This window comes from Caenorhabditis remanei, chromosome III (assembly GCF_010183535.1).
Source record: "Caenorhabditis remanei strain PX506 chromosome III, whole genome shotgun sequence".
Taxonomy (NCBI): Eukaryota; Metazoa; Nematoda; class Chromadorea; order Rhabditida; family Rhabditidae; genus Caenorhabditis; species Caenorhabditis remanei.
Window position 1 is genome coordinate 10,167,079 of NC_071330.1, and position 21,050 is coordinate 10,188,128.

A 21,050-nucleotide genomic window follows, 5' to 3' on the forward strand; every position below is an offset into this window, starting at 1 on the left:
TAGTACCAATTTTTAAAAAGATCTCTTTTATATCTCACCGCACCGGATAACTTTAATTCGAACTCTTTAAAAATCCCATATATTTTGTTTCTCCTGTTGAAAACTACAATTTATTCCTCGATAACATTCTTTAACTTTGAATTTATATTTTTATCTTTCTGTATCACTATCTATTTTAACTTATTTTAGTATCGTTTTTTGTTCTTTAATTGACAAAGTTGATTCATCTGCTTGTATTCAATGAATATTGGGGGTTTCTGATTTCTTCTTACGCCTGCTCGTAAATCTTGTTACTTCACAGTTATATATTGTTGTTGTATATACTTTTTCGCATAGTTGTTACCGGGCCGGGTCCGGGCCATGAGATAACTCGCTTCAAAATGAAAATGTGGAGTCGATCAACCTGTCAAATTCTAGGTCTCGGTGAGCTCTACTCGATTCTATTTTTACTTTCTTTGTGAGTTTAGTGAGAGCCGCTGTACAATCCATTTAGTGGCCGGGCCTTGAATCATTTTGAAGCGAGTTATCTCAAGGCCCGGACCCGGCCCGGTGACAACTATGCTTTTTCGATATGAAAAACAACATTTTGTTTCAGATGGGAAAGCTCGAAGATATTTGTGATCGATATTTGAATAGAAGAGAAGAACAGAAAAAGGTGATCGAAGCGGTTGAACGATGTCTTAAAAAAGGATACGATTTCGAGAAGCTGAGAGAACGAGTGCAAGATGTGGTTGAGGATTCACACAAAGCTACAAAAGTGATTTCAGCTGTTTGCGATCACTATCCACAACTCAGAAAGCGAACTAGAAATGACAGAGACGAAGAGCGGGACCGTGATCGAAAAAGAGATCGAGGAGAGAACAGAAGTGATAATCGAAAGGATCGGGGAATGGAAAAGGAGAAAGATAGAGAAAACAACAGAAAAGATCAGCCAGAAGACACAAATGTAGGTATTCAAAATGTGGAACAACCGCGATTGGAAGAGGGAAAGCCATCGGCAACGGTTAATGCATCTGTTGAAGATCAATTGAGAGCCAAGGAGATGATGTACAAAGCTCAACAAGAAATTGAAGAAAAAAGAAGGAAAATGGCAATGGCTGCAGGAACACATCAACTTAAGAGTTCCCATTCCGCATCAGCTCAAGTTTCTGCGGGAGCAAAAGGATTGTCACTTGGTAAAGAGGAAGCGACTATGTTCGTGAATTTCTCGATGGATAAAACAACTAGAATTGAACAGCTGAAAGCAAAATTAGCCAGACAACCTGTTGTCGCTAAACTGAATGCTTTAGTAGCTAACGCACCAGCTGGAGTTATGGCTCCACTGTCAGAAGCAGTTCAACAAGTTGAAAAGAAGGTGCAACAACAAATTACTAAGGAGTCCAAAGAACCCGAGAAACTGATTGAGTATCTCGATCCTCGTATCAATGCAAAAACTGCTGATAGACGCAGACGTGGATTCAACTTTCACGAAAAAGGAGAATTCGAGAAACTTGCTAATAAGCAGCGAGCTTTGGCAAAACTTGAACGACTTCAAAACGAAGTGTCTTCGGCAGCACAGTCAACAGGAATTTCATCAGCTGTCAAACTGGCAATGGTTACACCTTCAGGAACGGCCAGAATTGAGAATGGTGTACCAGAGATCGAGTGGTGGGATATGTTGGTACTCGACAAAGTCAAGTAAGTTCTGTTTCCATATTTCAAGAATAATTCACCGATATTTAATTATAACTCTTTATAATTTCAGCTACGATGAGATTCCGCCCGAAGATGATGTCGAAAGATACTCACAAACCGTTTCCGAACTCGTTGAGCATCCAATTTCCATGCGAGCTCCGACTGAACCACTGACTCAACAATATCTGAAAGTTTACTTGACAACAAAAGAAAAGAAGAAGATTCGTCGTCAGAATAGAAAAGAAGTGTTGAAAGAGAAGACTGAAAAGATTAGGCTTGGTCTAGAGAAAGCACCGGAACCAAAAGTCAAGATCAGCAACTTAATGAGAGTCCTTGGAAACGAAGCGATCCAAGACCCGACGAAAATGGAGGCTCAAGTGAGAAAACAGATGGCTGAAAGATTAAAGAAGCACGAGACGCTGAATGCTGAACGAAAGCTCACTGAAGATCAGAAAAGAGCTAAGAAAACGAAAAAATTATCGGAAGATACTTCGACTGCTGTTAATGTTTCTGTTTATAGGTAAGAAAATTATTTTTCTTATTCAATTTATTGTTATTTTTCAGAGTCAAATCGTTGGCTCATCCATCGAAAAAGTTTAAAGTGGAGACGAATGCAAAGCAATTGCAAATGAGTGGAGCTATTATGATGCACAAGGCTCAAAATGTTATTGTGGTGGAAGGTGGTCCGAAACAGCAAAAGTTTTACAAAAATCTGATGCTGAATCGAATCAAATGGACTGATGAAATCGTCGGACAAAAGAAAGACGCGGAGAAAGATGCACCAGGAGAGAGAAATCTCTGTGAAATGGTAATCGTTTGTTTTCATAATTACAACTAGAGTAACGTGTCGATCGCTATGATCATCGATAGAGTCGACGATAATCGGGAAAATTATTTCGATTTGATCAAAATTTAGTTTAGTCGATGACCAGAAAATGAGTCGAGACTCGACGATAATCAAAAAGACATGATTATCATCTGAAAATTATCGATGACTATCGATGATCATGATCACTCATGATTATCGATAATTTATCGACCGGCGATTATCGATAGTCGGTCGTCGATTATCGACGATAATCGTCGATAATGAGCAAAAATAAAAGACTCCGGAAACGGTTTTAAATGGCTCAAACTAGTCAAAAATGGTGTTTTGATAGTCTTGTAAGAGTCCTCTATTGATTCCATCAAAAAAAAAAATTAAAAAATTAAAGAAGTTTTTTTTTCAAAATTTTCAAAAAAAAAAAGAAAAAAAATTTTGTTTAAAAATGTTTTTCTTGGTGTAAATTGATAGAGTAGCTTCAGAAATCTATCAAAACTCCATTTTTGACCAGTTTGAGCCATTTAAAACCGTTTCCGGAGTATTTTATTTTTGCTCATTATCGACGATTATCGAAATCGTCGATAATCGACGACCGACTATCGATAATCGCCGGTCGAAAAATTATCAATAATCACCAGTGATCATGATCGTCGATAATCGTCGATAATTTTGAGACGATAAGCATGACTTTTTGTTTATCGTCGAGTCGCGATTCATTTTCTGAACATCGACTCGATCACCTATCGACCGTTCTCCTTCAACAATCGATTCAAAAATCATCGAAAATTTGGTCGACACGTTACTCTAATTACAACTTTAATTCTCCCTTTTGCAGATTTGGGAAGGACAAGTAAAGCGCCGGAACTTCCGTGACTTCACTGTTCATACTGCGACTCTTGAGAAACAAGCTCGAGAATTTTTCGAGAAACATGGAGTCGCTCAGTATTGGGATCTCTGTTACAGCACCACTGTACTGTTGGAGGGACAAGATATTCTTCCAACAGCCTGATTCGAATGTTAGAATTTATTTATTTGTTCTATAATTTTTCTTTGAATGAACATTTCGTTTTATTTTCTTGATTCCTAAAGTTTTCTTTGTAGATATCATCTTATTATATGCACAAATAACTTAACTGAATACATGGACCGATTCTTTTCAGATGCCTGAACAAGAAACTAAAAAGTTGGAAGGACTAGTGAAGCAAATAAAAACTGAGATCAATGCAAAGAAAGCAATACTAGAAGAAGTTCTTCGGACAGTTGATAAAGATCAGGATAAATCAAGTAGTGTAAAGAAAAGGGTTTACATAAGAGAAGTAAGGAGAATATACCGAGAATGTTTTATAACATGGTTTGTTGCAGATTCTTAATTGTGAAGTATCGATGCCGTGCTCCATAAATGAAATATTCTGTGCAGACTTAATTGAATCTTTTCGGTTTGAAACTCACTTTGTTGCCAGATTCAAAATTCGCAACACTTCTGAAGGAGATTTGTGAGTTTTGTGCTACAGATAGATCTAAACTTCGTCCAATATTTCATATCAATCAACATATCCGTCGGCGCTAAAGACTGTTCCGCTCGCTGGATTCTTTTCGAGAATCAATCATCTACTACTGTTTCTCCAGTTGTTGGGTAGGTAGATTCGTTCACTGTTCTCTATAACCTATTCTAATTACAGCTCTCACCAGTCAGCTGTTCTTTGTGTCTCTGCATCGTTCTCCGCATTTTTTGATGACGAGAAAATCTCTCTTAGCATTCATGGCAAAATCATCCAGGCTCAAAGCCAAATGTATGTTCATTTTGTATTTCATTCGAATAAAACAACCCAAATCTTGTTTCAGATTCAACTCCCCTTTCCGGCTCCTTATCGAATGTAATCAGACAGCAGCAGCTCCCCCGGAAGCATGTATTTCCGAATTGATTTCTATTGCGGAAGCTACTGAAGACTTGGATTTGAAGGCAATTGAGTATATGGACGAAAAGAGTACGTTTGAAGTAATTCTATCTCACATTTAATAATTTGAATGAATTTAAGGTGCCATTCGAATTGTTCAATCGCTTTTTGTGGTCTACAGTCACATAGAAATCCAATCGTCTCTAAAATTTTCGATTTTTCGACGGAACTTTCCAACTTTTGTTGAGAACGATTTTGAAACGTGGCGTTTATATACTGGAAGTGACCGATTTGAAGGAATTTTTGTGTACACTCAAATTGATGGAGATGTCATGAAAAGTAGAGTGATTGCAAATAATACTGCTTGTTGCCAGAAGTTTCTGAAAATTATCAATGAGAAATGTTTTTAAAGACTGAATAAAGTTTAAACTCAAACCAGTTCATTTACATATCCATCGGGAAACAGCTACAACCGAGAAACATCATTCTTATATATAAAACGCATGTGGAGTCTGTCCATCTGTCCCAATGTCCGCAAATTTTGAGAAATGAGAAAGAAAAGCGGACGGGCCCAAAATCTAACTTGCGCTCTTTGCACAAAGCCCGCCGCCTTGGACCACTCGGCCACGCGGACACATTTTTGAGAAGTTGAACAAGTAAATGAGGAGAGGCCAGCCGGATGAAGCGCCGAAGGCGCAGCAGCCAGGCTGGTTAATTAAATAAGATGGGAAACATGATTGACAAGGAAACTTTCACAAACAAGGGAAACTACACGGGCAAATGAAAGATGTCAAGAGAAAAATATAATTACTTTAAGGTGGTGGGACATGAAAGTGTTAGGAGTTTAAGTTAGATTTTGAAAATCACAAAATTTTCATGTTTATCGCCGCTACGTGGCGAAGTAGGCAATGTATTTGCATTCACGCGCATGTGACTATGAGTTCAACTTCTCTCCCTACGAAATTTATGAAAAAGTTTTTATTATGTCCTACCACCTTTGGGAATAGGCGAAACCAGTAGACGAAAAAAAAACATCATTCGAAAAGTTAGATGAGAACAAGACGAGAGACAAACTATCACTTATTGTTTTCCACGACCTTCTTCCTCAAACAAGTGAAGCACAAGAGAAGGTTGATTTTTTCTCATTTCGTTGCTTTTCTTCACAGCGGCAGGAGTCGGCCTTTTGATCTTCTGACCACTGATAACTCGTCTCACCTCATCAGCAGACAAAGTTTCATACTCAAGAAGTGCTTCAGCAAGCAATTGGTGTTCTTTCTGAAAAGAGTTGAAAAATAAATCGATATCAGAAACACGAATGTATACCTTTTTGGTTTCCAGTATAACTTTTGCTCGTTTATAACTCTCTTGGAGAACACGATTAATCTCGCCATCAATTAGTTCCGCTGTTTGTGGTGACAAATCTGATACTTTCACGAGAGAACTGTCTCTATCTTCAGCTGTGAAGTCCCGTAATCCAACCTGAATTCGATAATTTCTAGATTGACATGATAACTATTTCAGCTCACTTTATCACTCATTCCAAAAACTTTCACCATTTGTATAGCCAATTGAGTAGCTTTGCTCAGATCATCGGCTGCTCCAGTTGTTACTTTGTCTTCTCCAAAAATGAGTTCTTCAGCTACTCGTCCACCCATCATGACATCAAGAGTGGCAAGCATTTGTGCTTTGGTGAGTTGATAACTATCTTTATCCGGAAGCATTGCGGTGTGTCCTAGAGATTGTCCACGTGGAATGATTGTTACCTGAAAAAAACACATGAAGAAAACAATGCATAGTAATCATTACCTTGTGTAATGGAGTAGCATCTTTTGTGTATAATGAAACAAGTGTATGTCCCGCCTCGTGATAAGCTGTGTTTCTGTTAGCCTCTTCGTCTGGAATTCGTCCACCAGTACGTGCAGGACCCATTAAAACACGATCTCGCGCTTCATCTAAATATGCCATCGTCACTTCTACTGCATTGTCTGTAGCAGCTTTCAGAGCAGCCTGATTAACCATATTCTCAATATCGGCCCCAGTGAATCCAGTGGACCCTTTCGCAAGAATATTTGGATCGATAGCACCGTTGTGTACAATTTTAGAAAGATAGAAGTTGAAGATATCGACTCGTCCAGCAAGATCAGGTTTTGGTACGGTAACACGCACATCAAATCGACCGGGACGGAGAAGTGCTTTGTCGAGATCTTCAACTCGATTTGTAGCAGCAATCACGATAATTCCTTCATTACGTGTGAAACCATCCATTTCACTGAAACAGTCATATTCTAAACAAACTGGTATTATCGCAAAACATACCTGAGAAGTTGATTGATAGTTTGATTGGCATATGGATGAATTGAATTGGAAACACGTTTTGATCCAACTGAATCAATTTCATCGATGAAAATGATGCATGGAGCACTGCAAAGAAGGTTATATATGTATAAAAATTAAAAATTATCATACCGAGCCTTGGCTTTATCAAAAAGATCTCGAACTCTACGAGCTCCTTGACCTACAAGAACCTCATCGAACTCTGATCCAGAAGTGTGAAAGAATGGCACTTGTGCTTCTCCTGCAATCGCTCTTGCTAACAATGTTTTTCCTGTTCCTGGTGGCCCAACAAGAAGAACTCCTTTCGGTAATCGACCACCCAAACGAGAATATTTTTCAGGATCCTTCAAGTAATCGACAATTTCTTCAACTTCTAGCTTAGCTTCATCCATCTGAACATTTAGTTGAATAAATTATTCCGATTATACAATACTCACTCCTCTGACATCGTCAAATGTTACTTGTACATCCTCAGGGTTAACTTCTTGTGGGTTCGAGAAGAACAATGATCCGATTTGTCGATCGCCTACACGCACACGAATTCCTTTAGGGGAGGATAATGAGTGAGGGTCTCATTATAAGGTTCAGGTTTTTAAACCCATTTTTACATAGGCAATTTCAAAATGAATCGTGTTTCGATAATAGTTTAAAGAGTTTGAAGGAGAAAAAAACTTACTTCCAGTCAAATAGCCAAAGAAAATACAAAACACCAGAAAAATGTAAAAACGGGTGAGAGTACTTGACTTCTTCACATCTTTTCCAGCTCCAGAAGTACCATTCGATAAAAGACCTTTTACGAAGCCATCCTAAAATTATAATTACTTTATAATATGATTATTTGTTTATGGGGAATTACTGTGTAGGTTCTTTGTTGGCCTTCGGGTAGCTTTTTGAGATCTGATTCATACTGATTCCATCTTTCTACTCCTCCTTCCGAGGTTTTTACTTTTTTTCCAACTAATAACTCTGAGATATATGTCAACGGGGACTTGACTTCTTCTTCTTGCGTTTTTCCTGGATTTCCAACTCCAAAAGTTTGTTTTCTAGTTCTGAAGCCGCGACGTTGAACATCTAGGAAATTCATTTTTATAGATTTGCTATTCTCTCCTCACTTACAGAATGACGACGTTGATGGAACTATCCGAATCATTGCATCATCATAGTTTAGGAATATCTCTGATTTCCTAGCCATCCTGCGTGTCAGCATACTATCTAAAACAAGAATAAAATGTATAGTATGATAGACATTATTTTCACAGAATCACCTCTAAGATTTTGACTCATTTTGCTAATTTCGCTCGGTGTCGCTGTGCTGAACTGTCTCCAGACTGAATAGTATATTCTGCAGAGCGAAGTTGCCTTCTTATCAATATCCAATGGCTTTCGACTGATTCCTGATAAAATTTAAATTTTTTTGAATGTCCAGGCACAATCTTAAAATATGCCTACCATTACGACTTCTAAGCAACCCTGTATTTTGAAGAAGACCTCCGATGTTGAGATTGACAGCCTGCATAAATGTGTATTTCTGAAATTGCATCAAAATGTTCAGATGAAAGAAAACTGGATACGTGAACGTATTAAGTGCGCTGTAAGTTAGAGAAAGAGAGTAACAGCTCGTCCGTAGAGAATGATAACTGAACGTAGACTCGCAAGACGGGCATAGCCGGACAGCCAGCAGGGCGCATTTGCAGCAATGACGCAAACGAGACGAGACCCCACAAATTCTGAGGAAAAAACTGCTGATTGGTTGCTCGAAGCTAATTAGCAACTGATTAGTCACAGCGCTTGGCTCCGCCCTTTTCACAGGAGTTTTTCTTCCCAGGAATATGTGGGGTCTCACACGCGACGCCGCCGTCATCGCTAGATACACAAGTATTGGATCCAGGTCATATGACTAATTTTGAGAAACGAATTCCAATTTAGTTTCATATTCTCAAGAAACAACACATATACGGGGAGAAACCGGCATAATCAACAAAAAGTAGAAAAATCAATATTAATGCATCAAAATTCTGAAATTGATTTTATGATCAAAACAAGAGATAACGATGTGTATAGTTAGGAGGGCTAAGTTGGAAGATGTGATTTTGTGGATGTAATTCTAAAGAAAAGATATTTGTGAGAACAACAAATCAACAGTGGCAAAATGTGAAAATCAATGAAAATAACTTAACCTAGTCTGGAGGAAAAGTGAAGAAGAGGAAGAAGAAGAAGTTACTGAGAGCGAAAATTGTGAAGGTGTGAGATAAAAGGGGAGGGGGGAATTAACCGAATTAATAATCTAACAATAAGGAACCGGGGCAATTCGGGAAAGAAAAACGAGCTTAATGTTTATTTTAATTTACAATTCTAAACTTGCCAGTTAGATGGGAAATGGGTTAACGCTGCAATGAGATCCTCATTAGGAAGAGCGAGATGAGAAGGAGATTCAGTGATCGTACAAGAGTATATGGGAGAAATTGAATAAATTGGAGGGACAAGTACATTTTAATGAGATACAAATGACACTATGTTGTTGACTGGGAATTTAGATTGTTGAGAAAATCACGTTGTTCATACGGTGTTACGACAGAAACGTAGAGGCGTCTGGAAGTTATGATATCTGGCTCGAACTGCTGCATATCAAATGGAGGATATCCGTCGGCGTCTAAGCCATCTTCGTTCAAAGTAGGTGCCTGCCGATTCCTTATGCGTTTATCAGTTTCTCGCTGAATATGAAAACTGTTACTGAATGTATAGAAAGCTAAGTACCTTTATTCTGTCTCGTTCAGCATGCATCAGTTTATGATGTTGTTTAGCAACAGGTATCAGCAAATCATCAGAACCTGTTTTTGAACTTGCCGGCACATCATCCCAATAGTCTTCAGGAATTTTGTACCAATTGGGAACAGCAATACTCTGTAAAAAAATTAACTCATTTAACAGCTTTGAAAACAAAACATACCGCGTATGTGATCTTGTTGGGAAGCTGTTTCGTACATACATCTTCAGCCATGAAGTCTTCGAACAAATAATCTAGATAGATTCCATTACTTAGTTTTGCTGCCACAGACATTTTTGAAGATTTCCTTTTTGTAGTTGCAGGTCTCCCGCGTGGTCTTTTCTTTGATGGAACCTTCGGTTCTTCAGTTTCTTCTTCTTCTATTTCATCATTACTACTGTCCTCTTCTACTGGTTTTCGTTCTTTCTTCTTATCGGTCTTTTTCCTAGATGTTTTTCTATTAAGTTAGGCAATCTGCTCAATTTCAAAACTTACTTCAACACAGAGTTTTGATCCAAAGGCTTCCGATCGTCTATTTCGAAGTGGACAGATTTTCCATGTTTCTTACGGATAATACACGACGGCGCAGTGGACTGCCGGTAAAGGTAAGACATTTGTCGATCCTCGAAAGTGTTGACTGAAAATCAAGAATATTGATGTATAATATAAACGAATGTTCTCTCACAGTCAGAGGACACAACGAATTCGATGGGATCTAAAGAAGACAGTTCATTCACTCTCTGAATTCCTTCACCAGCTTTGTATTCCTCATAATCGTATTCAGTGATTTCTCGCTTTTCTCCATTCGTTAGATATGTGACTACATTTTTCTGTGCTGTGGCAACCCATTTGTCGCTTGGATTCAGTGACGGTTTCACTACCGCCGGACCTGCGCTTTGTGGTTTTTCACTCGTCGACTCTCTAAAATGCATTTAGTGTTCGTTATGAGCACTTCTAACAAAAAAAAATAACGCACTCAAATATATCCTGTTGTAAACTTCGTTTTGTCCATGACTGAATCGGCATTGCTCTCGAACAGCCAAAATGATTTGCTGATACTCTTCGAAATGCCGATTTATCGTAGAGGAAGTACATGCCGTTTAATTGCCGTCTGCGACGTGGAATTGGTTCTTCTTTCTCGAACCTCACGCCTGCTGAACCGTCCATTACAGAATATTGGTTCTTGAGCATTCCTAGAAGGGCAATTTTTTCGTCAAGCAACGTTTCCGCTCTTGACAACATTCCAGAATATCTCATTCGTTTTGGTGTCCAACGAGGGAAATTTTTTGGAGATCTTCTGTTTTTAGGCTCTGCATTTGAAGTTTCGTGATCATCTTCGAGGTCGCTAACATCAGTAAGCTCGTCCTGATTGTTGTGCCGGATTCGTTTCTGATTCGCTTCCCTAATTTTTTCCACGAAGGCTCTGTCTGTCTTGTCAGCTTCAGGTCCACAATCTATTAACTTCTGCATAGAATATGGCATTCCTTCGGTTATCAGAGTTCCTCGATTTTTACGCAAAAGAATAGAAGTTTGAGTATGCGATAAGCCCTCAGTTTGTGGTAACAAGTGAACATAATCAGAACCTCGACATTTTGTTATTCGATCTACTAGAGCTCGTCGTCGTGTCATTTCATGATCCTTACGTCCTCCTCCTTGCGGAGAAGCTAGTGAGCTCGAAGGTCGACTAGATACCCCAGAGATGTTATTTGAACGTTGAGATGGATGGTTCCGTTGAAATGAGAATTGATGAGGAGATTTATTGCCCTTCGCTCGTACAACACTAGGGGAAGAGTCACCAGATGATTTTCTACTGAAAACTGATTACTTTAAAAACTCTTCTGACAAATGAAAACTAACGGAAATCCATTGTGCAAATTGCCAGCAGGACTGAGTAGCACCTGTGTGTTTGTACTGCTTGGAGGTCCCATCACTATTGGATTTGAATCCGTCGAGGTACTTGCCCGGTCGGTAATTCGAAGCGAAGGTGTTTGGAAAACCGTTTTTTGAACAGATGATCCATTGCTTGATAATTTCGAATCTCGAGAGCTGTCACATTGCTACAAAAATTATTTAAGAACCATATCATAAATGGAAAAACTCACTGAATCAATTTTTGAACAGTCATTAACATTTATATGAAGAGGTGAAAGAGTTTGGTTAGAAGGAGCGGTCTCTGGTAGTATTCTTATCACAGGAGGTGTTGGACTTCGATTAGCTGGCAAGGTTTTTGGGCTTTCTTTATTCTCAGAGGCAGCAGCAGCAGCCTAAAATTTTCAAATCTTCGTCTTAATTAAATAGATTTTTAAGTTATTTATAATGAAAAATGTTTTTGCTTCGAACTTACTTCGATTTCTTTATCGTCATCGAATTCCCTCGGAGTTTCAACAAACTGTGAGAAACCATTAGAAGATGTTTCTTGCGACAGCTCATTTAAAAGCGTCCGATCATGTTCCATACCAGGGAACGGCTGAAGTGAGGCGGGAATTGTGCCACCTCTCACCACCATACAATTTGATGGACTCGTAGATTGAACTTGTGGACTGACGTTCTCCTTAAACTGAAACAGGTTGTCCATTGTTTCGAAAAAAGTCAAACCTGTTCGACGCGAACGTTCATACATTATTTGATGGTCCTCCCATCAATTTGTGAAGATGAACTTCAAACAGATTGTTTGATTTCTGAAAAAAAGATTAAAAAGAAGTTTTGAAACAAAAGAAAAACAAACGATGTAAATTGATAATATTGGTTGCTTACAATTTTGAAATAAAAACATCGTCTGGTTAAAAATAAACAATTTTCCGGAATTCCAACAATACTGAATTTTGCTACTGTTTTACTCAGAATAAAAAGTTATTGGTATTTAATGATGCAATCAAGGGTAAGATAATAAAATCAAACTTTTAGTGAATTGATAAAAAATGAGTTTTCGAAAGTTATGATAACGGAGAAGAGCAAGTCGACATGTATTCGGAAAGAACTAAACACCTTGAATCGATTCAAGCGTATACCAAGGAATCAAACAGAACAGATACCTCAATATGCTTCTGGCAACATGCCAACTCTCAGAGGGTGTTTCGAAAAAAAAAGCGCCGATGGCTAGAGAGATGGCCACCCTAATGACGAGAGAGTACTTTCCACGACCATACTCTAGACAGCTAGGTGAAAAAAAGACAAATGCCGCTCGTGAGAGGGTGCAGAGAAAGTGAGAAAATGGGGTCTCGCACGGAAAAAGGCATACCTTGGTGTTGATTTACGAGACATTGCCGCGAAAAAATTCGCATCCATTTGAATTTATATTGTGCTTGCTTCCGATTCCTCTTTTTCCTTACTTTGACACAACAATTTACCTTGAAATCGGTAAACTGATAAGAATGATTAACTTTTAAAAAAAAACTATAGTTTTCAAGTTTCAGGATGGTTATGGAAGATCTTACGAACGTCAACAGGAATCGAAAATATATTTCGGATGGCTTGAGTGCTGTCAAAATGACTTTCCGTCAGTTAAAAAATTATTATCTTGAAATAAAAGTTAATAATCATTTCAGTTCAAAATATGAATGATATGGCAACGGCTCCCCGATTCTCTCCGGAAATGGTGTACCAACACTTCGGTGATGAGGAAACCATTTACGGTTATGATGATTTAGAAGTGACAATTCACCACACTGCTCAAACTCTTCACTGTTACGTTAACATAAGTTACTCCTCGAAAGTTAAGAACGACAAAGGACTTGAAGCAGATGATATTGTCGAGAAACTTGTTCACCCCGATGTTCGACCCAATGTGCTCGTTTCTGGAAAAGGAGAATTCCAGCAAAAGCTTCTGGGTCAAAAAGATTTCAAACCGTTTGGAGAGATGGTTCACAAGTTCCGAAGCAAGGGCAAAGATTTTGAAGTATACAGAGTTTCTGAACAGTCAGAAGAGTTCAACCTCTTTCTCGAGAGAATTCAAACTCTTGGAATGTTGTAAGTGACAAGAATTGTTATACTCTCCCAATTGAAACATTACAGCTTCATTGAATGCTGTAGCTTGACGGATAACTCTGAAGAGAATTGGCTTCACTATTTCATGTATGTCCTTAATAAGCAAATAACCCCTATCATTACCGTTTTGTAGATATGAGAGATGTGATACCGGCGAAGGAGATGGAAGTACAGTTGCCAACGTGGTTGGATTCGCGACACTGTACAAGTTTTATAATTACTGTGACAAAATTCGTCCTCGTATTGCCCAAATGCTTCTGCTTCCACAGTACAGAAAATCTGGAATCGGAGCTCAATTCATGGAGTCTTTTCTTCGCGATCTCCGTGCTACTCCTGAAGTGTTCGATGTGACCGTGGAATCACCTGGAGAGCAATTCACATATCTTCGCGACTATGTTGATTGTGTTAACTGCATGTCTCTCCCCGAGTTTTCGTCGGAAAACCTCAAGAATGGCTACACTGAAGACATGCGTTCGGCGTGTCTTACGAAGCTGAAAATCTCGAAGATGCAGTCTCGTCGGGTCTACGAAATTCTTCGTTACCGTGCGACAAACAAGAAGGACAAGGAAGCTCTTAAAGCTCAACGCATCGATGTCAAGAAACGGCTCTACGTACCCATGAAAAGATCGGATAAAGATTGGCGTCGTTTGAATATGGCTCTGACTGCAGAGGAACTCCGCCAGGCTGCTTGTGGAGAAATCGACGAGGACAATAAATTTTTAACACTGGTGCAAATGTATGACAAACTCATGGAATCTTATCAAAAGACGATCGATCGCATCGAAGCTCACCCCAACATTTTCTAACATGAAATTATACTCATTACAATTAAATTTCTGAAATATATTTACATTTAATGTGAATGATTGATAAAAATGATGATCTTGAAGTATTGCAGCACTAAGAGATATATTGATTTTTCCAGTTCTGAGCTTGGTAACAATATTTTGTCTAAAACTCACCAATAAATCTTGGACCAGCTATTTAAAATTATTATGGTGTTTTTAGAGAAATGGAAGAGTTTTCGTTTCCATTTCAACCATATGACATTCAAAATCGACTGATGCGCGAAATCCGAAGCTGCATTGAGCATGGAAAGGTCGGTATTTTTGAATCGCCGACGGGAACTGGTAAATCGTTGAGTGTGTTGTGTGCGACATTGACGTGGCTAGAAAATGAAGATAAACAGATCGAAGCAGAATTAGAATCAAAACTGAAAACAGTTCAACTTGAGTTGAATGAAAGCGAGAAAACAACAGAAAATTGGGAAGCTGCTCTCAAAAATAAAATAAAATCGGAAAAAGAAAAAGAAGGAATCGTTGAGAAAATTGAAGAAAGAAAAAGGTAATCCATCAGTATGTAATGAACTGTCAACATGCGAATAAACATTTAGATTAACAAAGAGAATCGATCAGGCGAAACAGGGAGTGATCGACATTTCCAGGAAGAGAAAAGCGCCAGCAAGACACAATGACTTTGCGCTCGTAGATGATGAACCAACAGATGTAAGTGAATGATAACACTCGAAAACAGTATAACATAAATAAATGTGTTTTGTATGCAAATCGATTCACTCATTGTAATAAAACGTATAGGAAGCATCTCCATCAGAAGAATATCACTCTGACGGAGAGAATGGACAGTCAATTGCCAAACTATTGGACGAAAACTGTGAAATTGAACAAGAAGATGAGCCACCGAAGTGCCTCAAAGTGAGAAAAAAGTACAGAGGGAGCATTGAAAAATGTCTTTCCAGATTTTCTATGCTTCAAGAACTCATTCTCAGTTAGAACAGCTCATCGACGAACTAGGAAAGACTCGATTCCAGCCACGTGTCGTAACTTGTAGTTCAAGAGGAAACTTGTGTGTTAATGAAGAAGTGAAGAAGCTAAAACTAAATCATCTTATTAACGAAAAATGTATGGAGTTACGAAAAAATGGGACTTCTGAAAAAGACAAAAAGCAGAAAACCGAAGAAGGCGCCAAGAAAATCAGATCCTGCACAAAATCATGTGAATTTCATAACTCTTCTCAAATTGAGGACTTAGTTAACGGAATTCTAGCAAACAAACTAAAAACGGCTCTTCAATTGACAAAAGAAGGAATTTCCTCGAAAGGATGTCCATACTTTGCCTCTCGAAAAGCAGTTCCTCAATGTCAATTGGTGCTTTTACCATATCAAGTTCTTCTTCACGAAGGAACTAGAAATGCATGGGGAATCGATCTGAAAGATAATGTCATTGTTCTTGATGAAGCTCACAATGTTCTTTCGACAATCAGTAAGTTGATTTCCTATATCGTAAACGACTTTTTGTGACTCAGATAGCATCTACTCTTCCGAAGTCTCTGAAAAATCGCTGACACTGGCTCTCAAACTCATCAGAGAATACAATGCAAAATACAAATTACTCTTAAAAGCTAAGAACTTGTTGTATATGAAACAATTGGAACAACTCACCAGTAAAATGCTGATTTTTCTAAATAGTGAATCGAAAGAAGATGTGATGACGATGGCGCAGCTTTCAAGAAATTTGAATATTTTGGAGCTCAACTTGTTCAAATTGGCCACCTACATCGAGAAAACAGATCTGTGCAAAAAATTCCATGGATTTTATTTGCAGTCGAAACGCAATGAGATCGTAAGCATATTCGATTGTTCTAAATTCGTTTTATTTAGTTACTTTGTAGAATACTAAAAAGGAAAACGACAAACCGAAACTAACCGGAATTCAAAAGTTGATGGTTAAAAAAGAAGAAAATCAGAAACAAAAAGCGGATGAATCAGAAGAAGTACAACCACAAATAACAGTTTCATCACCACTGTTTTCTTTAAAATCTTTCATCGATGCACTTACAAATAAATGTGAAGATGGAAGAATTATTATTGATAAAACAAATGGTTCAAAGTAATGGATAGTGAAGAGTTACTAAAATAATTTTTTTTTTCAGATTCCGTTACATTCTTCTGAATCCAGCTGATCGTTTGGCTGAAGTAGTGAAGGCCTGTCGAGCTACAATCCTTATCGGTGGAACAATGGAACCTTCTCAACTTCTTGTGGAAACTTTATCTCGTGGATCAATTGGACAAGATTCGATTAGTCGCTTCTCATGTGCTCATGTCATCGATGATTCTCAACTATTGGCAGTAACAATCAATAAAACTACTGATGGAAAACCATTCAAATTAACATTTGAAACTCGAAAAAGTCACGAAACCTTGAAAGCATTATGTAGATCCCTACAAGTACTAACTCAACATCTGCCGAATGGTATCGTCATTTTTGTTCCGTCTTATGAAATTCTGGCTGATATCATTCGAAAAGCGAAAGAGACGGGAATAATGGAACAAATCGAGGTTGTGTCGAAGTCGAAACATAATTAATGAACCACTTTATTTCCAGAGGAAAAAGACAGTTTTCGCCGAATCTCGCCATTCCACTCCGAACATGCTGGCAGATTACAGTACTGCAGCCAGAACACCGAAAGGAGCAATACTATTTGCAGTGATGGGTGGAAAGATGAGTGAAGGAATCAATTTCTCAGATGAACTTGGTCGTGCTGTTATTGTGATCGGCTTACCATATCCGAATAAGACAGGAGTTGAACTTCGAGAAAGAATGCGGGTCAGTCTTCAAGTGATTGTTCAATCATGAGTTTTCTATTTTCAGTTCCTCGATTCACAAATGCCAAATGGAGGAAACATGCTTTATGAGTCAATGTGTATGCATTCTGTGAATCAATCCATCGGTAGAGCAATTCGCCACAGGAAAGACTATGCAGCAGTATACCTTTTCGACGAAAGATTCTCACAAGAGTCCACACGATGCAAGCTCTCCGCGTGGATTGGTGATCGAACCCAAACAAATCTCGGATTCTCAGAAATCATCCAAAAGTCTAATTTATTTTTTAAAGCAAATTCCACTAAATGAATAACAAATCGCGTGTCATTGTATTTCTATTCTGATACTCTTCTTTTTTTTTCATGCCATGATCACATTCTCTCATAGTCAGCAGAAGGAAAGATCCTCTGACCTCTTCCACGAATTCAGGAACTGGGGAAAGACACACATATGGTGGTGCCCTCCTGCCCCGCGGTCGTAGCGCCGCTGCAAATATGATTAGGTTTAAGCTGAGCTTCTTTCCTTTCGCCTGCTGACATGCTGAACAAAGTAGGAATCTTCTTTTCTCTACGCTGCCATTTATTTTCTCTTTTTCTGCTCCTCAAACGACGGAAAGCACAAAAGAAGAGACATATACGCACAGAAAAGGGAAGAATCGATGGCGGCGTGCTGTGAGCATGGGGCACATGAGGACAACGGCACTGCTAATATAGATGTCGTCCTGTCGCCGTTTCTCTTCTTCCTGTCGCCTCCTCGTTCGCGCGTCACATAAACTGAGATTGCTGGATTGCGAGAATTTGATTAATTATATGTTCTGCAAAGAATAATTGATAGAACATGTTCAATCTTTGGAAATGCCTTAAACAGTGTTCTTTTGGTCAGAAAGTGAGGGATACTGTAGCCATATATTATACTTGTGAAAATTTTGGCTCTTTATGATTTAACGGGGGTTTTAAGAATTAACGGGGGTTTTAAAAATAGACGGGGGTTTTAAGAATAGACGGGGGTTTTCAGAATAAATCGGGGTTTTGAGAATAAACGGGGGTTTTCGACAAGTTCTATTTACTTATACTAAGAAAACCCTAAAATGGTCAGAAATGACTACACTCCCTCCAGTATACATTTTTTTCATAGGCTTTTCCAATTTTTTTGGTTTTTTTTGTTTTTTCTGCATTTTCTCATTTACTTATCTATTTTGTACGTCGCATTGTTTTTTGATCAGAGAAGTGTAATAATTGTCCTCCTTCTTCTTTTGCTCTATATTTGAAATCGACGAAACGGCGATGTTTCGGGCGAAATATAATCGAGATCATATGGTAGATCGTCCAACTGTTTGGGTTTTTGGATTACTGGAAAGGAAGACTAATAAGGTGGATTCGATAATCCTGCTGCCCATAATCAGACGTAATCTGAAACCTGGTATGATCTCTGAAAAAAAATACATTAAAAAGGAGATTTTGGCAAGAACAACGATTATCAGCGAAAGGGGCTTTGTTCAAGGAGGGAATGAAGAGCGCCAACATTGAAAAACGTCTTGACATTCCATCAGCATCAGTACGATGTTGGTTACCTTCAAAAAGGATGGAAGTCTCTAAGAAAGGAAAAAAATCCGGCCGACCAGCAACAGGCAACACTTGTAGGACTCGAGGAATAATCAAAAGAAAAATCTCCCGCAATTATGATATCAGCATAAACAAGATCGCTATGGTTCTAAAAATCAATCGTGGGAGTGTCCAAATTATCGTCAAAAGGCACTTCGACCTCAAGTCCGACAAACTATGTCAAAGACAGTCCCTTTTCGTCCAATTCCAAGCTTCACAACTTGAAAAATCGAAAAAGTTGCTTTTCAGTCTGCAGGTCCACGCTCCCCGTATCGCAGAATCCCTCCAAAGACATCTGCTAGAAATCGGTGAGCTTCCAGATTTACTAGGAAAAAAGGTTAATAGAGCTAAACCTGAAGCTTCTGAGTCGGGCACCGACCCAGAAGAAGTCGAGTCACTAGGGAGAGCTCTAGTCCAAAGCTATGTTCCGATTATCGACGAAAAGAAAGGTATCATAGCCGACCTACTTCGTATTAAAACGGACTATACTGTATTTCATGAATTGAACGTGAGCGTTCCAGCTTCTCCAGAAGAAAATTTGGACTAACTTCCGAAACCCAAGAGTACAACAACTCTTCGATAACACACATAACACCAACAACTATAGTAATCAACAAGCACAAAACACGCCAAGATATCCAACTAACACCGAATACTCTAAACAACCTGAACATTCGGCATACAGAGAAAACTCTCAAGATGACCGTAATGCGCAGAATCCAGAAACCAATCTGGAACGTTCGAGAAGTCATGACAATGAGTCCGTCTCAAATCAACAACGGTTTCTTCAAAATTATCCACGCTTCACTAGTGAGTCCAACCACCAATTAGAATCGAAGGTGAACAGCAACATCGACCAAACTACATGCGAACTCTGCCAAGGCAGACATCCTCTCTCCGCTTGCACAGTGAATAAGGGTGTACTCATGAGATACTGTGCCACGACAGGGAGATGTATGGAATGTACGTCCCTCCTATACGCAATCCACAACTGTCCTCTACGTCTGATGAAAAAGGTAGACGCCGAATGACAGCTACGAGAAAAAGAGATGGAGCTGAGAATACTCAAAAATTCTAACTCAGCAGAATGTCTGGTTTGTGTTACTAAAGGAAGGCCTTTCTTTAGTATTCATAACATACCAGGTTTCAGATTACGTCTGATTATGGGCAGCAGGATTATCGAATCTACCTTATTAGTTTTCCTTTCCAATGCAGAAAAAACAAAAAAACCAAAAAAATTGGAAAAGCCTATGAAAAAAATGTATACTGGAGGGAGTGTAGTCATTTCTGACCATTTTAGGGTTTTCTTAGTATAAGTAAATAGAACTTGTCGAAAACCCCCGTTTATTCTCAAAACCCCCGTTTATTCTAAAAACCCCCGTCTATTCTTAAAACCCCCGTCTATTTTTAAAACCCCCGTTAATTCTTAAAACCCCCGTTAAATCATAAAGAGCCAAAATTTTAACACTCTGGAGTTCTAGATTTAGACTAAAATGGTTTATTTGTTTTAATATTTTTCAAAACTTCTCGGTTTCAAAAATATAGAAATTCGTTCATCGAAAATTCGTGAAGGTTTTCTGAACAATTGATTCTGTATTATAAAGAATGGAAATTTCTGTAGATAAATAATAATTTTAGGCAATTCCAATATTTTCTTTGGTTAGAGGGACTACTTCTCCACTTTAAAGATGTGTTGAAGTCATATTTTTATTGCAGATTACGATACTAGCGTACTCTAGAATACTAAAAATTTCTTAGAATTTTCTGAAGTATCGTAATCTGCAATAAAAAAAGACTTCAGTCCTCATTCAAAGACCATATTAAATGCTTCGGACACGTTTTCCCAACTCTCCCTGAGAACACTTTACCTTTTTCATACATTTTCAATCAGTTTCGATTCGTACTTGATACTTTTTTTTTCTTTTCAAGCAGGCAACCTGGAATCTATAATTTGTGTTTCTCTTCTAAAAGAATCACCACTCCGTCTTTCCGGTGAGGAATGTTTGTCAGTGTGGAGGGCTTTGAGCATTTGAGCTTCAAAGATTTGTTTATTTCGTTGGTTTTATTTTATTGAGAGAGAAGAGCAGAATGAGAGAGAAATCTCGTGAAAAGTGAAAAATCAAGAAAATAAAAAGATGAAAAAAAGAAAGATATTTGTCTAATTATTGCAGAGAGTCCAATCGTTTTTGAAATGCCAGAAATTCCTATGATTTAACATTTCAAACTTTCCATGGACACACTTCTTCCAGAACTTTTTGTTTCTTTGTACCTGGCTGTTTGCAAATTTCAATTTTAAAATTTTGAAATGTAAACGGAAGATATATAAGGTACCAAAGACTTAGAAGGTTTCTAGAT

General features: G+C 38.4%; 7 protein-coding genes across 7 annotated transcripts; 5 read left to right on the forward strand and 2 right to left on the reverse strand.

Moving 5' to 3' along the window:
- Nucleotides 1–595: 595 nt before the first annotated feature.
- Nucleotides 596–3,506, forward strand: GCK72_010471 (uncharacterized protein; the record flags this gene model as incomplete). Its single annotated transcript, XM_053727886.1, has 4 exons — nt 596–1,677; nt 1,745–2,194; nt 2,239–2,482; nt 3,333–3,506. 4 exons carry the CDS (start codon nt 596–598, stop codon nt 3,504–3,506), a joined length of 1,950 nt encoding a protein of 649 aa, XP_053587463.1.
- A 151-nt stretch (nt 3,507–3,657) lies between these two features.
- On the forward strand, nt 3,658–4,514 carry GCK72_010472 (uncharacterized protein; the record flags this gene model as incomplete). The annotated part of the gene is made up of 4 exons (XM_003111003.2): nt 3,658–3,813; nt 3,860–3,990; nt 4,177–4,287; nt 4,340–4,514. 4 exons carry the CDS (start codon nt 3,658–3,660, stop codon nt 4,512–4,514), a joined length of 573 nt encoding a protein of 190 aa, XP_003111051.2.
- Nucleotides 4,515–5,472: 958 nt separating this feature from the next.
- Nucleotides 5,473–8,242, reverse strand: GCK72_010473 (uncharacterized protein; the record flags this gene model as incomplete). Its single annotated transcript, XM_053727887.1, has 12 exons — nt 5,473–5,667; nt 5,716–5,871; nt 5,919–6,155; nt 6,199–6,661; nt 6,709–6,813; nt 6,859–7,118; nt 7,164–7,270; nt 7,403–7,532; nt 7,583–7,797; nt 7,843–7,938; nt 7,992–8,120; nt 8,176–8,242. 12 exons carry the CDS (start codon nt 8,240–8,242, stop codon nt 5,473–5,475), a joined length of 2,160 nt encoding a protein of 719 aa, XP_053587464.1.
- Nucleotides 8,243–9,236: 994 nt separating this feature from the next.
- On the reverse strand, nt 9,237–12,106 carry GCK72_010474 (uncharacterized protein; the record flags this gene model as incomplete). The annotated part of the gene is made up of 10 exons (XM_003110778.2): nt 9,237–9,437; nt 9,481–9,627; nt 9,674–9,935; nt 9,986–10,127; nt 10,176–10,411; nt 10,467–11,300; nt 11,348–11,547; nt 11,593–11,754; nt 11,835–12,041; nt 12,086–12,106. The coding sequence occupies 10 exons, from the start codon at nt 12,104–12,106 to the stop codon at nt 9,237–9,239; spliced, it is 2,412 nt and encodes an 803-aa protein (XP_003110826.2).
- A 798-nt stretch (nt 12,107–12,904) lies between these two features.
- GCK72_010475 (uncharacterized protein) lies at nt 12,905–14,280 on the forward strand (the record flags this gene model as incomplete). Its single annotated transcript, XM_003110700.2, has 4 exons — nt 12,905–12,986; nt 13,036–13,456; nt 13,502–13,561; nt 13,608–14,280. 4 exons carry the CDS (start codon nt 12,905–12,907, stop codon nt 14,278–14,280), a joined length of 1,236 nt encoding a protein of 411 aa, XP_003110748.2.
- Nucleotides 14,281–14,537: 257 nt separating this feature from the next.
- On the forward strand, nt 14,538–17,403 carry GCK72_010476 (uncharacterized protein; the record flags this gene model as incomplete). Its single annotated transcript, XM_053727888.1, has 9 exons — nt 14,538–14,818; nt 14,868–14,979; nt 15,070–15,186; nt 15,231–15,753; nt 15,797–16,113; nt 16,163–16,380; nt 16,424–16,829; nt 16,876–17,097; nt 17,143–17,403. 9 exons carry the CDS (start codon nt 14,538–14,540, stop codon nt 17,401–17,403), a joined length of 2,457 nt encoding a protein of 818 aa, XP_053587465.1.
- Nucleotides 17,404–19,117: 1,714 nt separating this feature from the next.
- On the forward strand, nt 19,118–19,726 carry GCK72_010477 (uncharacterized protein; the record flags this gene model as incomplete). The annotated part of the gene is made up of 2 exons (XM_053727889.1): nt 19,118–19,144; nt 19,217–19,726. The coding sequence occupies 2 exons, from the start codon at nt 19,118–19,120 to the stop codon at nt 19,724–19,726; spliced, it is 537 nt and encodes a 178-aa protein (XP_053587466.1).
- Nucleotides 19,727–21,050: the final 1,324 nt, after the last annotated feature.